A 15,574-nucleotide genomic window follows, 5' to 3' on the forward strand; every position below is an offset into this window, starting at 1 on the left:
GAAGCAGGGGGATGATCATGCCCTGGTGTCATGCTAGTGAAACCACACAAGCTCGTCAGATTGCTCTCTCTCTCTTTCTTGTTAAAGTGGCGATGCTACACTGACCTCACTCACTTTTCTTGCTCAGCCCCTCTGACACACACACAAACACTGCAGACATTTCTAGAGGTTCACAGATAAATCTTTACTTCTGCTTTCTTGGAAAACAGGCAGATATTGTAAATGACATGCTTTTTATAAGGAAAGCACATCGTGAAGAGGGAGAAAAGGGGAAATACTAACCACTTGACAGAAACTTCAATAACATTTGCACGAGTGTGCACATAAAGCCATGCTTAGAAGGAACAAACTGCTTAATAGTGACTCCTATTTTCCTTCCAACAGTGAGAGAAGGGCATTCTCCATGCGGGAATGAGGGAAGGGATGAACACTGACAGGCCAGCTGGTTTCGGTTCTAACTATCTGAACTTACCAGTCCCGCGACCAGTTGTGTTAGTGTTCCGTGGGGGGTTAGCTTTAGCCTGTGTGGACGACCCAGTCTTGACAGTGGTTTTAGTTGTCTTTTTAGCCCCAGAGGCACCATCCTTGTGCTTTGCCGTGGCTGCGGTGCCACCGGCAGGTTTGGATGATGCGGGCGGAGTGGCGCTTGGCTGTTTTTTAGCTTGAGTCTCTCGAGGTCGCGCCTGATTTGCCCGGGTGTTAGGTTTAGTATCAGACCTTTCTAAATAGATGAGAGGGAGTAGGAAGGAAAAGTGCAGCAGTTACAGGTTAATATAAAGGCTGGAAGGAAGATAAAAGTTGCTGATCTGTGCAAACTGATGCACAAATAGAGAGGTGGACAAGCAGAGACAGAGGAGAAAATGAATGATACAGAAAGTGTATGACAGAGCTGATGATGAAGGGCTCTTGTACAGCTTTTCCAGAGAACTGATAGATAATATGTACCCATTAACCTTCCCAGGCTCCAGGGTAGGCGATAGTATGTGTGTTCAGTTGCTGTACTTACAGAGTTTGTTGCCTTTGCCTTTCTGATTATTGACAAATGAACAAACAAATGGCTACAAGTTCAATGCTAACAGGGTTGAGTTGAAAACAGCACAACACTTAAGCAGCATCAGACACAAGAACAGTGGCCTGTCTCCTCAGGGAGAGAGAGGCATTAGGAGGAGAAGATACAGCTCTGTTCAAACTGTGAATGCCTATTGCAGGCTGATATAATGGGAATATCTATCTGAACACATTAGACCCGCTCATTGATCCCACAGCGAGTTCAATGTCAACCAGAAAGCTGCTGCAGATACTAATGCATTCCACAGCCCAGAGGAAAAGACATCAAAGCACCTAAAAAAAGCTACAATATTTAGATCCAGTATATAAAAATGGAACAGTTCAAGGGCCGAAAAAGCCCCACATTCCACAAAATGTGAGTTCTCTGTAGAAGAGTAAAGTTTTCTCAGCATTTAGCACGTCTCTAGCGACAACCGTTTCTTGCTTTAATTTTCAAACAAATAACAACAATGCATCTATATATAATTCTTCAATATATGCAGGTGGAAGACTGTTACCCTGGGCTTGTAACTTCAACTAGTACAGGAATCTGATGGTTAGAGACTCCAACCAGCCCTGGATTACAGGCCAAAGTATGACAAAGGTTATATTGTGACTGGTCCAAAGGTTACCTGGTTTCTCCTCAGTTCTGACCGGGCCAGTTGCCTGTTCCTCCCGCAGTGTTTCTTGAGACTCAATGTCGACTTTGACTTCCTCTGGCGTCAAACTGGATGTGGCATGGCCGTTCAGATTTTCACTGATGACTGGTTCATCTAGGGGAGAAGAAATAAAAGCTGCTTTTTAGTCATTTTCTCCATCTCCTGATATGACACAAACAACATGTGACAAAGTAAAAAGGCTTTGAAGTGTAAAGAACAATAAAAAACATGTTAAGATGTGTCTTACAAGGTGAATTGCTTTGCTTTGTAATAAGTAAATGTCATAATTTGGGGAAGAAGAGGTGTGGCATTCAATGTGTTCTTGAGCATGGATTTGACTGAGACATAGGACAAACCTTGGTCTGGGATGAGAACTCCTTTCTTGATGAGCTCCTCCCTCGTTTGTCTAGTGGAGATTTTTCTCTCTAGAACTGAAAGACCAACAAGCTCAAGTTCAATATATTTATTCGAACACATCAACAACACAATGCCAAACCACATTTTACACAGTTTGCAACTGCATGACGTTGAAATAAGAGACGGGGTGACGAACGGGCCTGCCTACAATCCAGACCTGTCACCCCATGTAAACATTTTGCACATTAAGAAAAGAAAAATGTGACAAAGGAGACCACATAATGTTAAGTAAACGAAATCCTATATATAAACAACTGTGTGAATATATTTTATACTGTTTTCTAATAAATGTGGTGTTTAAATTACTTGTAAATCACCACAATCTGCTTTTACTGACATGGAAATGTGGTTGTGTACTGATCTCAGACCCCTCCCCCCCGAAAACTTTGACACCAATAAATAATCTAATTATAAAGAAAGACGTTCTACTTCCCAGTTAGCACCTTATATATCCTATATATCTAAACTGCCTGAGCGCTAGCATTAAAGGGACATAGAGGAACACAACTTTCATATAAACACAGGAAAAGCAAAAGATAAAACCTAGCAGCTTTCAGGAAAAAGAGTCTCTGGTTTTTGTATTTACCTCTGTCTCTCTTTATTTCCCAGCCAAACCCCTGAGGAATCAATCAGCAAGAACTACAAACAAACCATTCACTCTTTTCCTTTTAAAGCTCTTCTGGGAGCAACAGTGCTCCATTTCACGCGTAATGTTCCACACAAATCCAAAAATGCAATCTGAGATATTGACCAGACACTTGATTGAGGAGAACAAATCAGAAGCGACTCATCAGCTTGTTGATACAGTGTCATTAACATACACATCCACACACGGACACACAAGACGTCCTACCTTTTGAAAGATCCTGGAACTTGTCGCTGGTCTTCTTCTTCCTCCACTTCCAGGGTTTGAAAAGTTTGCCCAGGGTTGACAGCTTGCCTCGCTGCTGCCGTGATGCATGGGCATTCTGGGCATTGGCAGAGCTGTCCACCGCCACGTCGCAGCTGGCCAGAGATGTTGATTTCTCCAGTCCCTCAACTAGAAGACACGAAAGCAGAAATGCATATAAATAAGAGAAAAGCAATATCAGCGTGCAACCCAGGCAGGGCCCTTATATTTGCATATTATCCATAAGCCTTTGCAGCCTTTCTCTAGGAGAGCTGGTCTCTCCTACAACGGATATGCAAAGATAATCCTGCCATCTGAGCACAGGAGATTCTTATTCTCAAGACCAACACTTCCAATTTAAATAAAAATAATAATACTGGACCTTAATTTCAGTCAAACTAGTTTATTTTAACTCCTTCATACTGCACAATACTACAAGTATAGGCCATCTACGATGTACACATGTGTTATATGTTATAAAACAGATTTTTCTGCCTTTCTAATACTTCTTCTTCTTCTGTGATATACTGAACAGCCTGAATCCCACCCTTCAAATTACTCAACTGAAATGATCCGAGAAGGTGAAGGACCCTCTTTACTTAAAGTGCTCTCAAACATATGCAATCATCTGACCCCCTTCCTTCAGGTCACAACAACATGATGCTCAAAATAGAGTCATAGCACTTAAGATTCATTTTTATTCCTGTAGCCATTTAAAGGACGACAGGAAAAATGGCTCTCTTAACATAATGGAAGCTTCCACAAACCACAGTGCACTTTATCTGGCTCTATAGTTTGCATTTTTTATGTGCAGGATTATAGCGGTGTTTATATTTTCAGTCTGTATTTACTGGAATTGTGTTTATATTTTAATAGTGTAGTGTTATTTAGTATTATACACATCTCTTTAACAAGTGATTACTGGTGTTTACTGCCGAAGGCTTGTTCCTGTTAGTTTCCCGATAACGCCCGCCTATATTATCAACTAAAAGCTTTAAATGAAGACAGATCCACACACGTTTTTAAGATGGAGTCAGCAAGTGTTAAAAAAAAGCTGAGAAATAGTCATATTTGTCGCGCTCTACAGGTCAGTCAGGGGCGAATATTTGTTTTTAACAGTATTTGCAGTGCGTGCGCTTGTGTGTGTGTCTTGGCGAGATCCTTGTCCTCCCACAGCTCCTCCTCTTCCTGCTGAAAGATTAGAAGAGCTGTGAAACTTCTGGGATAATGTCGACAGTGTGTGCAAGTGCGTGTGTGTGTGTGTGTGTGCAGGAAGCTTACAGAGGAAAGAGAGGTGGTGTGTGTGATTCCTCAGATTTAAGCAGAGGAAGGCTTTTGTTTTTGCAGCTACGTAACACTGCTGAATCACCGCTGACTCTGTGGAGCCCAGCAAGCGGGAAATGTGTATCATTTTTTCCGCAAAAAACTTTTGAGTAATTTATGTCTTTTTTCATATTTGCACTCCCGAAGAAAAGGTCAAGTTATTGCTGCTTGTAGGAAATGAAGTTCAGCGATGTGGAAATATTGAAGGAGCTGTGTGCTTTTAGCACAGAAGTGCTCTTAAATGACAGAACAGCCCCAAAACCATGCCTTTATGAACGCATGGCGCAACATAGAAGAGCCGGCTCCACGGGACTAACTCGGCCGTCCTTCTGCATCTAAAGGGAAATGGTCACTTTTTTGAAGATACCAATGTTCACATTTTGGACAGTTTAAATGAGGAGTGAAAGAAGCCATCTATGTCCACTGTGAACGACCATCTTTGAATAGAGGTGGTGGTTTATGACACCAACTGACTGCCATCTCAATCCAGTTCTGAGATCCCTTCCCAGACGCCTTGACGACCATTCACATCCTGTGCCATTTGACCTCAGGAAATCACGTGATAGGGTGGGGTTAAGTTTCACGATGAGCTCACCCGAAACCTCGGCTGATTGTGACCTACACTCGTTTTCACACCTTGGCTGTGTGATTAGGTCGAGGATCAATAGGGGGTCCATGACCCTCTCAGGGACACTCCCACAGAGCTTAAATCTGGGACTCTCCATCATTTGACTCTTAGAACTGAAGAAGCTTCTCGGATGAGAGGTGAAACTTCTTCAAGCAATTTAAAGAGGTCCAGACGCTTTTCTTTCCAAGCTCCTCAGACTAAGATGACCTGGATGACTGAGAGCCTTCACAGACACTGTGCTGAACACTTTATTTTTATTATATTAATATATTTAAATGCAGTCAGACTAAGTAATAATAGATGTTTGGAACATTAATCAGCCATGTGCAGAAATTAAAAGTAATTACAAAACATCACACCTACAATTTGCATTACATAAAAAGCCTGGCTCAAGTTCAACTTCAGCTGATATGTCTTCAACACAATACTTGGATGTTTTTCACATGAAGTCATGGTGGTTGTTTTCTCCAATTATGTGGACAGCTTCAATTAATTCTGAAAACAAAACTTTAAAAGATGCAAGATCAAGTGCACGATCCAGGATCCTGGTTACACTAATCCATAACAATTTGTATTCTGATTGGCAAGAGGAAATATACTCATGAGCGCAACCTACATTTGTTGACATGGTAGCAGCCTGGTTTAAAAAACTAAAAAAAAAATTAACAATCATCGCAAAACCTCAATAGCCGAAGGCCAGGGACTCTCATGTCATCTGCAAACTGAGATAAACGCAATTATTCAAGGGAGACGATTTAAGGGAATTCATTAATTCATTCTTTCAAGTGCATTCTTAGAGAACTCCTAAATTTGCAAATGCTAGCTACACATGGAGGGAATCACTATGCCTGCTCAATAAAAATAATAATGCATTCCCACTCAGCTCATGTCACTCTAAATACTTGCCGACAAGAAAACAATAAAAGTTGGTTGAAAACAGAACAGTGCAGTGTCAGTACTGTTTAAGATGCTTATGCAGCCCCATTGTCAGCAAAAAAAAAAAAAAGAAATCTGCCAGATTTCCACCAGACCAAAGCTTAAAAAACACTCAGCTTAGCTGACCAGATGATCCAGATGTTCATTTTGGCAGTAAAGAAGTTAAGTAACCATTTGCCTAACAGCAACTAAAGTCACTCAGTCAAGCATTTCCTGGCTAAGCAGATCTAGTGGGTCAAATCCATTTCATAACCTTCAGCTCAATTGAAAACTATCAATAGCCTGATGATTGGTTGGCTCTCACCAGCATTGGCAGATAGCTGATTCGCACTCTGCACAGATGGACATGGGCTAAAACTGATGAGTGTAAACTATCTCTGACTGCTGCTTACTGCTGATGAAGGATCAATGCATTGTTTATTCACACGCTGTGAGTAATTAAAGTCTACATAAGTGTACATTTTTTTTCTACTAGTGTTGTTTATTTTCCACGGTGATGAGAAAGTCTCTCTTTTTCCCCTGCATTACTGAAGCTAAAGTAAATGTGCATCGATCAAAATATTTGTTGGAACACTGTCAATTAAATATGATTAAACCAAATTCACACAGGTTTACAACTAACAAACTCTTAATATCTAACAAATAATATCGAATCTTCTTATTCTGTCTATAAATTTAAAGACAGTTTTGCAGGTTTTAAAACATTTGGTGGTCTTTAGCAGATCTAAACTAAATAAAGTAGGATTATTATAACAAAAAACTGATGTGTCATTAGCCTAAAGTGTAAAATGAGGGTCAGATAGTAAGAAGTAATATAACTAGAGCAATATAACCATAACAAAGCACTCTGCTTTGTTAAAGAATGCTCGTAAAATCATAGTTTCATTATTGCTCCCAACAGTATTGTGATCACCTTTATCACATCGAGTGCTCAAGGACAAACATGTACATAAAAACAATGGCAGTAAAGAGTGAAGACATGGAGAAGTGCAGCACAGAGCCCCCTACAACTCCCCTCAGACCAATGTAGCACCCTCTTTTTGCACACACACACACATACTTTGCATACACACACTCATTTCCTGTTCCTGTGTTGATATCAAATCACAACAATAGGTGCATTTCAGCAGCTACTCTGTACCGCTAACGATGGGAAAATCGGTAACAGCGATTATCATCACCATTAGGCCAACTATCAAACTTCCAGTGGGAACCAAACAGGGACAATGGATTGACTGACTACTTGCTGAGAAAAGAAAATGAAACGAAGAGGCAAAAGAAAACTCACTGCTTAGTTTAGAGAAGAAACAAAGCAAATCATCAAAAGAGATTCATCTGCTTCCCATTTTTCGGAACCGATTGTAATACAGTCTTTTCAAATTCCTGGTTTCACAGTTATGTAATTATCATAAGGAAAGGGGAAGATTTGAGATTCATGCTGTGTCGTGTAGCAATGCAGGAAATCTAAAGCCTGCATTGCTGTGACACATGCATGAGGTGCTTACACTTACACCGAATGTGTTCAACGGCAGAGATCTCACAAGTACAACAATAAGTCATCTTTTCCGAGAAAATTACACCTACAGTTAATTTATTGTTCTCACCTCACTCTGCAGAAATTCCAATCATTCCGTCCCCCAAACAACTGACCAGAGGCTGATGCTTGGAGGCGGGCAACCGTTAAATAACTCTTGATTTCCATCTTTATGTATACGACTATTATCGACATTTAAAGAAAAAAAAAACTTGGTGATTTACTGTAGCTACATTGTAGTGGAACAGAAAATAGTGAATATACGGTCGATATTAGCTACTTTAACAATTTCTCCACAGTAATTGAACCTGCAGCTGCAGGGTTGTTGTTTGTTCTTTAGTGAGAGATTGCATGATGGTTGATTAGTTTATGTTTTCACTGGGATTCAAAATGTATAGGAACCAGTCCTAAGGGTGCACTGTTCCGGTTAGATGTCACTAACAAAAAGACAGAGGTGGCGCTAGAGGTGGAGCTGGACTTGGCGGTGTTGAAAATGCTAAGATTTTTACTGGGAGTGGCTAAGAGGGAAATGATTAGAAAGTAGTATATCAGAGGGACAATCCAGCTTGAGCTGTTTGTGGACAAGATGGACCTGACACGTGCAGGGAAGGGACACTGGACAAAGCCTGTTGAATATGGAGCTGCCATGCAGACAGAAAAGAGGAAAACCTCAGAAGAGTCATGGGTGTAGTGAAGGAGGACATACAGTGTTAGTGTGACAGAAGAAGTTGCTCGCTTGTGTGCGAGATGGATCTGATAATCTGTCAGTGAGCTGATTTGGCAACTTCTAAATAAAACAACTAAAAAAAAAAAGAGGACGATCTCATTTATCTGTACTTGTCTCATTTCAGCACAGTTTGAAAATTTCTAGGTTTGTGAACACTGTGACGGCACCTTATGGGACTAGCGATGTATACTATACCAGCGGTCCCCAACCTTTTTTGCGCCACGGACCAGTTTATGCCCGACAATATTTTCACGGACCGGCCTTTAAGGTGTCGCGGATAAATATAACAAAATAAAACTAGTACCGGTACCAAAAAAAGAAGATTTATTCATAACACACGTGAAAAGACCCAGGAAACAGAGTTAACGATAAAAACAATAACAAAATAACACTGAAAACCGATAAAAACCCTGAAAACCATACATTTCACGCCTGAGCCTCAACTCTCGCGGCCCGGTACCAAACGACTCACGGACCGGTACCGGTCCGAGGCCCGGGGGTTGGGGACCGCTGTACTATACTGTATACTGTAAACTGGGGAGGCAGGATTAAAAATAGTTGGAATAACCAGTCTTTGGGACTCTATCGCTTGTGTTAGTGCTGCTTTTTTTAGCTTAGCCTATGCCCCAGAAGACACAATATATATATATATAAAACTTCTTTATTGTGAAGTGACACTGGGTAAAATGAAAACAATATATGAAACAATATGAAAACTCTCCACTGCACCCACTGTATGTGCTTCTTTTGCTACTTTTTAAATGTTTGATTGTTTATTTCGCGCTTGTTCCTCTTTGTGGTGAACACCACAGTTGTCCCATTCCTGTTCAAGCCCACTGACACGTCTACATAGTCAAATATAACGGTGACAAATATAATACCTTGAGGCAGACAATGTTAGTTTACTGTATGTGCAGAAATAATGCTCAACGACTGCTACATCAAACACAGCAAACGTTTCAGCTGTTCATTACATTACACAAACAGATAAACACCACTGCCAATCTTATTTGCCAATAGATCGAACACTGTCAACAAGGTAAGTACTAACAGATAACAGCTTTAAACATGTTGACTTCTTTTCAACTAAAAAAATTTTTTTGTTTGTTTGTTTTAAAGTCGATCTTGCCAGGCCTTAATCTATTGTATCTATTAAGAAAAATATACACCATCATAAATCAACAAAATCAGGTTTTAGGAAACCAAATCAGAGGAATTAAGATCTTCAGTTCATCAATCTGCTGTTTAACAGCAACATATGTTATGCTGTAACTGACAGTTGCTTTAAAATAGTGCTGTATTTGATCTCTTGAAATTAAACTGTGTACCTCTAAATCTCAGTTTAATTCTGGGACGTTGTTACACATTACAGATGCTGACTCGACTCCATTGTGCCACAATGAATTTTACACTGAAACAGCTGAAATGCAATGTCATGCAAAATGGGTGAGTCAGGACTTGGATATTTTGCAGCTGGGTGGGATAATTAGAAACAACTTCAGAGACAGCAGACGACCAAATAAAAGAGACTTCAGTTGCCAGTTGCCTTGACAAACTGCAAAGTCTTATATGTATCGCCTGATATAATATTTAAGGGTAAAAGAGATGTATTGTGACAGAGCCAGCAAACTCTTTTCAGACATTATTGCCTGAACATGTGTTAAGGAGGAGGGAAAGGGGAGAGGCTTCCTTCCTTCACTCCAAGTCACCGGGGAGGGAAGAAGCAAGCGTCACAAACAGAGGAAGAGGGATGGAGGGGGAGAAAGAGGCAAAAAGAAACAAAGGGAAGAAGAAAAGATGAAAGAGGGGAAACACAGGGGAAAAGGGACACTGAGGTGGGGCATGAGAAAATGTGGGATTAAAGAAAGAAGGAACAGGGAAAGGAAGAGAAGAAGACAAGGCTACAAGAGGTGCTGGACAAGAGTGGAGGGAGGGGCGGCGCTGGGCTCTGCAGTTTTAACACTTGGGTCATTTCTTCCAAATCTTTCTCCAGCAAAGGCTGGACAAGCATTATAGAGCTCAACTCATGATACTTGCACGACTTCAAAGCTCTGGCTAAGTCTGGAGTAACAGAGCAAAAAGCAGTCAAACAGGAAACCGACCATGTTTTAACTTCGGTAGAGAAGCTCAGAGATCTCAGTTTTATGTTAATGATCTTTCAATAAGACCCTGAGAGAAAGAATTCCACTTCTGCTCTTAGTGCTGTAGATTCAGCATTTAAAGCCCACCGCATCATTATGAAGTCGTAATGTAACCATGCAGGACGTATAGATCATTATTATAGCCACCAGGTTCCTTTGCATGTTGACTAAAGTGCATTACAGTTGAGTCTGAGTTTTAGTTTAAATGCTGACAGAGCCATAAAACAGATTTAGTTTTGTTTTCATCCAGAGTCATGTGTCTCATCCTCTACCTCACTGCCTTTAAGCCTTCCCATAAAAAGTGTGATTGAACGTGAAGTGCCTACCTTTATGGCTCAACGAACCGACCAAGGACTACAGATGGGAAAAAAAGGCTTTGATTGTAAAAACAAAGCATTCGGGTTCAGTATTTGCCAGTGTTGCATATGAAAAAAGCTGATTAAAATGACTCTGGGAATTAGATACACAAAGAACTCCAACAGATTAACCAATGAACAATCAGTGCTGCAGTTTAGTATGCAGATGAAAGAACACAAACTACTCTTTTTGTTCAATCTGTAGCTCATAATAAGCTTCAATGTCATTATAAAGCTGATAAACACTTGATGGTTAGACTGTTTCATTTAAGAGTATTTTTTCCTTTTCTTTCTATTAGCTTCAGCTTCATAATCTTCAAAATCTGCATGATTCCTAGTTTGAAATGATAACACTTTGGTGTTGCCCCTCAGACTGCTTTGAGCTGACAGGAAGGCAAGAATAACCCAAATGACCACTTGTTTTAACTTCAAGTATCTAAAAGAGCATCTCTAAAAGTACAACATATGCAACCTTGCAGCAGATGGGCTACAGAAGCACAAAACCACACGGGGTGCCACTCTTACCAGCTAAGAACAGAAAAATTAGGCTCCAGTTTGCACAAGCTCACCAAGAGAAGATCGGACACACATTAACTGGTCTGAAGACGTTTTGATTCTGATTGCAGGGTTAGAACTTAAAAACTTTGAAAGCGTGGATACAGCCTGTCTTGTATTAATAGTTCAGGCTAGTGACAGAGGTCTAATAGTGTGTGGTATAATGTCAGTCCATACTTTGGGTCTCTGAGCGCCATTTAAATGGTAAATGGTAAATGGCCTGTATTTATATAGCGCTATCTAGATGCCACAGCCTACCTGGATATAGTTGCTGACCATGTACATCCCTTTATAACCAAAGTGTAAGCATGCCCCGCTGCAAAGTTCAGATCATCTCAAGATGATTTCTTGAACATGACAATGACACTGTCAAATGGCCTCCACAGTCACCATATCTCAACCCAACTGAGGTCTTGGGACACAGTGAAGCAGGAGATCCACATCACTGGCAAATCTTCATGATGACTGCATGATGCTGTCATGTCATTATGCACCAAAGATATGTTTCCAGCACCTCGCTGAATTTATGCTACGAAGACTTAAGGTAGCTATAAATGCAAAAGGCGGTCAAATCCAGTACTAGCATGGTGCACCTAAAAAACTAGAAAGAAATCTGAAGAAGTCTTCATTAAGGAGATAATTAACTCACTAAGGAGTTACATTAATCCATAATTTAAATAATAACAGGTTTAAACGTAGCTCAGAACTCCAGCACTTCTCATTTATCCAAAATTAATATCTTCTGTAATATTGCATTTCCTGCTGCTCTTCATAAAAATGACCAGGCCTACTTGTTGACTCACTGAGTGCTGCTCAACAGCTTCGTGACTGTATTTACTGTGCTCAGATAGACAGCTCGATCTGGGGTCTACTGTAGGGGCAAATGGTTACAAGTTTAATCTGCGCTCCTTCCGATCATCTCGACCAATGTCAAGTTGGCTGCTAAATACATAAAGTCTTCATTACCTAGTTACAACAAGCCAGCCTTTTAAACAGCTCTTGGGTTATACAACACTGCATCCTGTTTTAAGACAGGCTGTTTCACTAGTTTTTCTTTCTGCTATACAACAGTTGGTTGGCAGAGCCAGCGATAAATTTAGAAACCCCCTACACACACACACACACACACACACACACACGGCGTAAAATGATGCAAGAATAAAATGAACACACATCTATTTAGCAAACTTCCACTGACGTTAACGGTATTTAGCGCTGCGCTTTGTTTGAACTGTGTCGAAGTTATGCGACAGAAATGTGAAAGAACGAAAACAAAAAACGAGAAGACTTCCTGAATAAAGATAGCGGATTGTGTGTGAGAGAGACAAGAGGAAGGGAGACTGCACACTGCACGTATACACACACACACACACACACACACACACACACACACACACACACTCACCGCTTGCAGTCTGAGACACGGCAGACACGGCGGTCTGACCCATATTCGGCTTGAGCACCGGGCCGGACCGGGCCCCCTAACCCGCTATCACGGCTCTCTATCTCCGCATAAACCCCGTCCTCCACCGCCAAGCGAGTTCATTTCAAAAAAAGAAGTTTTTACGCCGTGATGGCTCAGTCACTGGAAACTTGGTTCACTCTCTCACTCACTCTCTACTACGTCGTAACTTCCCCTCCCCTCCTCCACCACCTCCTCCTCCTCCCCGCCTCCTCCTCCTCCTGTGAGCGGCTGAAAATGCCTCTCATTCCTCTATGCAGATTAGGGACGCTGCTGGGGTCAAAGGGCGAAGGGGTCCGACACTCTCAGCCGCTGGTTTACATCGGCCCAGATCACGAAATGATGGCACTAACCTAGAACTGCGCTCCAGTGAAACTTGAGGTGAATGTGACTCAATTACATAACTATTTTCACAAACCAATATTGTAGCCTTAGTGCATTACACAGCTTTTGTTAAAATTCATATTGTAACTATTGTATCTATCTAACTTTTGTGTATTGTCTTCTCTTTTTTTAAAAAACACATTATGCAGTCATTTGCAGTATTATCACACATGTATCCTTGTCACACTTATGTTTCATATCATCAAACAAATTTTAATATTAGAGAAAAAAAATAACGCCAGTAAATACAAAATTAAGTTTTTTAATTGCAATTTTATAGAGTATTATAATTATCATTGGGCAGCAGGGTGTCATGGTGGTTAGCACTGTTGCATAACAAGTTCCTGGATGCAATTTCACAATTTCTGTATGTTCAGCCCTTGGTCTGTTTTTCAGACATTTGTGGAAGAAGACATAGTTTTAAAGAGCTCCCTGACTTTGAGTTATCATTCTACTGTCACAACAAGTCCGTTTGTGAGATTTCTTCCATCCTAGCTATTCCGCAATCACTTGTAAGTGTTACTTTATCAAAGTGAAAGTCTTTCGGAACCATAGCAATTCAGCCACAGATTGGCATACCACGTAAAGTTACAGAGTGGGATTACCGAGAGCTATGCGTAAAAGTTGCAAACACTGCTTCCTCAATAACTGTAGTGTTACAAACCTCCCTTGGCATTAACATGAGCACAATAACTGTGCACCAGGAGCTTCATGGCATAGGTTTCCGTGGACAAACAATCACGGAAACCCATTACACTTTCTTAGTCCAATAAGCTGAGCTGAATAGGTGTAAGGTGTAATGTGTAGGAGGCCCAGTACGTTTGTGTATGTTGTGTATTTGAATATAAATATTTTAACTTGTTTCTCCATCTGTGAATTCTTCACAGAGCAGGCTGGAAAACGTCTCCAGCTAATGCTAAGCTAATGACAGCAACAGAAAGCAATTAGAGTCAGGGGTGGGAAAAGCTGGTATCATGCAAAATTATGTCTGGGCGTGCACAATAAGTTGTGTGTTGCAGCAGGACATTTACCTTAAATATTAAATCCAATTTATTTCAACCTAGAGTACTTCCCATAAATGGGTGATGTGGTGGCATGACCTCATTAGAGCCTTTCACATCCTGAAATTTGACTCCGCTGAAGGAGTCCTGTAAGTACAAAATGGTCCAAAATTCCCCCTGTGATCATCAGCCATCTCTGACCTGCAGGTTCCTCTAAAGCCTGAGGTTTGAGGTTACAAAGGAGGCTGAAGCAGGTATTAAATCCAAGGGTTAAATTATCTTTTGACCTCAAATGAGTGTGCTCTATAAATATGTATAAATTGTGTGTGTTAGTAACTCAAGGATCACATTTCATGAACCAATGAATCTAGAAAACCAGGTAATTCCAAAGAGTTATGACAGATTTTCTTTCTACTGGATGTGCCTGTGAATTTTAAGCAAGTACAGTGTTTCTGGAACTTGTGATGGGTCTTTTACAATATTACCCAATATTAAAAATATATAACAAGAAACAAAAAGATGATAATAATGGCATTAATAAGTTGCTGCATTGCTAATATGATATGTAGTGTACTTACTGCACAATACGTCATACAGTGTCATTTAAAACCTGTGTGGCAGTGCATATCAGTTGTTTTTAGACCAAATTTAAGGTCCTCCTTAGCAACAAATCCACTCAGTGAATTTATAGTCACACTAAATATTATTTTATTGACATTCCAGCAGCCCAATAGTACCATCTAGCCCAATAATTAAACATCTGAGAGCCTATCTCAGAAACCAGGCTTGGGAAATGACAATATATTTAGCTTACAGCCTATAATTAATACATAAATGAGTTTACAGTCCAGCTCCAGAGGAAAAGCAGTAGGCTTTACCCTGCAGGCAATTTATTATTAAAAAGGAAGATGACAGTAGTGAATCTTGAACCAACCCAGCAGTGAGTCATTCAAAAGAGCGCAAAGTCAGTCTAGTGTTGTCATTAGGTGCTCTACTTGCAGCACGCACAAGTAATATCTGTTTAATATTAGACACAAGAGCACACATCACTGCTCAGTGACAACTGTGGCAAACTGTGGCAAACTGAGTCAAACGCTGCCACTGACTCTCAACACGAGAGTCAACTAACGTGTGTGTGTGTGTGTGTGTGCATGCATGTGTGACTGTGTGTGTCTGTCTTTGTGTGTGTGTGTGTGTTTGTGTTTATAGAAGAGAAAGCGCAAGAGAAAGAGAGCTTTGGCTATCATTACTGTCAACACAGTGTCAGTTGAGACCTTGCAGAACAGGGCTTGACAGAAATAAGCCATTAGTACACACGCTCCCTCCCACTCTCTACACACACAAACACACACAGACACACACAGCAGCAAGCATGAGCAAATTAAACTTGCCTGATCTGCACACAAAACGACTTACCATTTGGGCCAAGACTGCCATCTAGTGTTAAGCAAAGTAAGCATAAGCAAACTGACTTCAGGTTAACTGGGAGATGATTTGTCACAAAGTTGTTCTTGT

General features: G+C 40.7%; 1 protein-coding gene across 4 annotated transcripts in view; it reads right to left on the minus strand.

Moving 5' to 3' along the window:
• phactr2 (phosphatase and actin regulator 2) overlaps nt 1-15,574 on the minus strand; it is a 43,711-nt gene that overhangs the window by 11,741 nt on the left and 16,396 nt on the right. For 2 of the 4 annotated variants that reach the window (XM_086259129.1, XM_086259131.1), the window contains exons 2-5: nt 2,977-3,162; nt 2,063-2,137; nt 1,680-1,820; nt 473-721 (exon numbers count right to left, since the gene is read on the minus strand). In XM_086259129.1, coding sequence (XP_086115255.1) covers nt 473-721; nt 1,680-1,820; nt 2,063-2,137; nt 2,977-3,162 — 651 coding nt within the window. Of the gene's footprint in view, nt 1-472; nt 722-1,679; nt 1,821-2,062; nt 2,138-2,976; nt 3,163-12,617; nt 12,843-15,574 lie in introns of those variants that run through there. The other 2 variants (XM_086259130.1, XM_086259132.1) reach the window with 2 other exon arrangements.

The sequence above is a fragment of the Aulonocara sp. 'chitande type north' Nkhata Bay genome, linkage group LG13, assembly GCF_057382095.1.
Source record: "Aulonocara sp. 'chitande type north' Nkhata Bay isolate Kocher_YH1m ecotype deep benthic linkage group LG13, A_spYH_male_GT1.1, whole genome shotgun sequence".
NCBI lineage: Eukaryota > Metazoa > Chordata > Actinopteri > Cichliformes > Cichlidae > Aulonocara > Aulonocara sp. 'chitande type north' Nkhata Bay.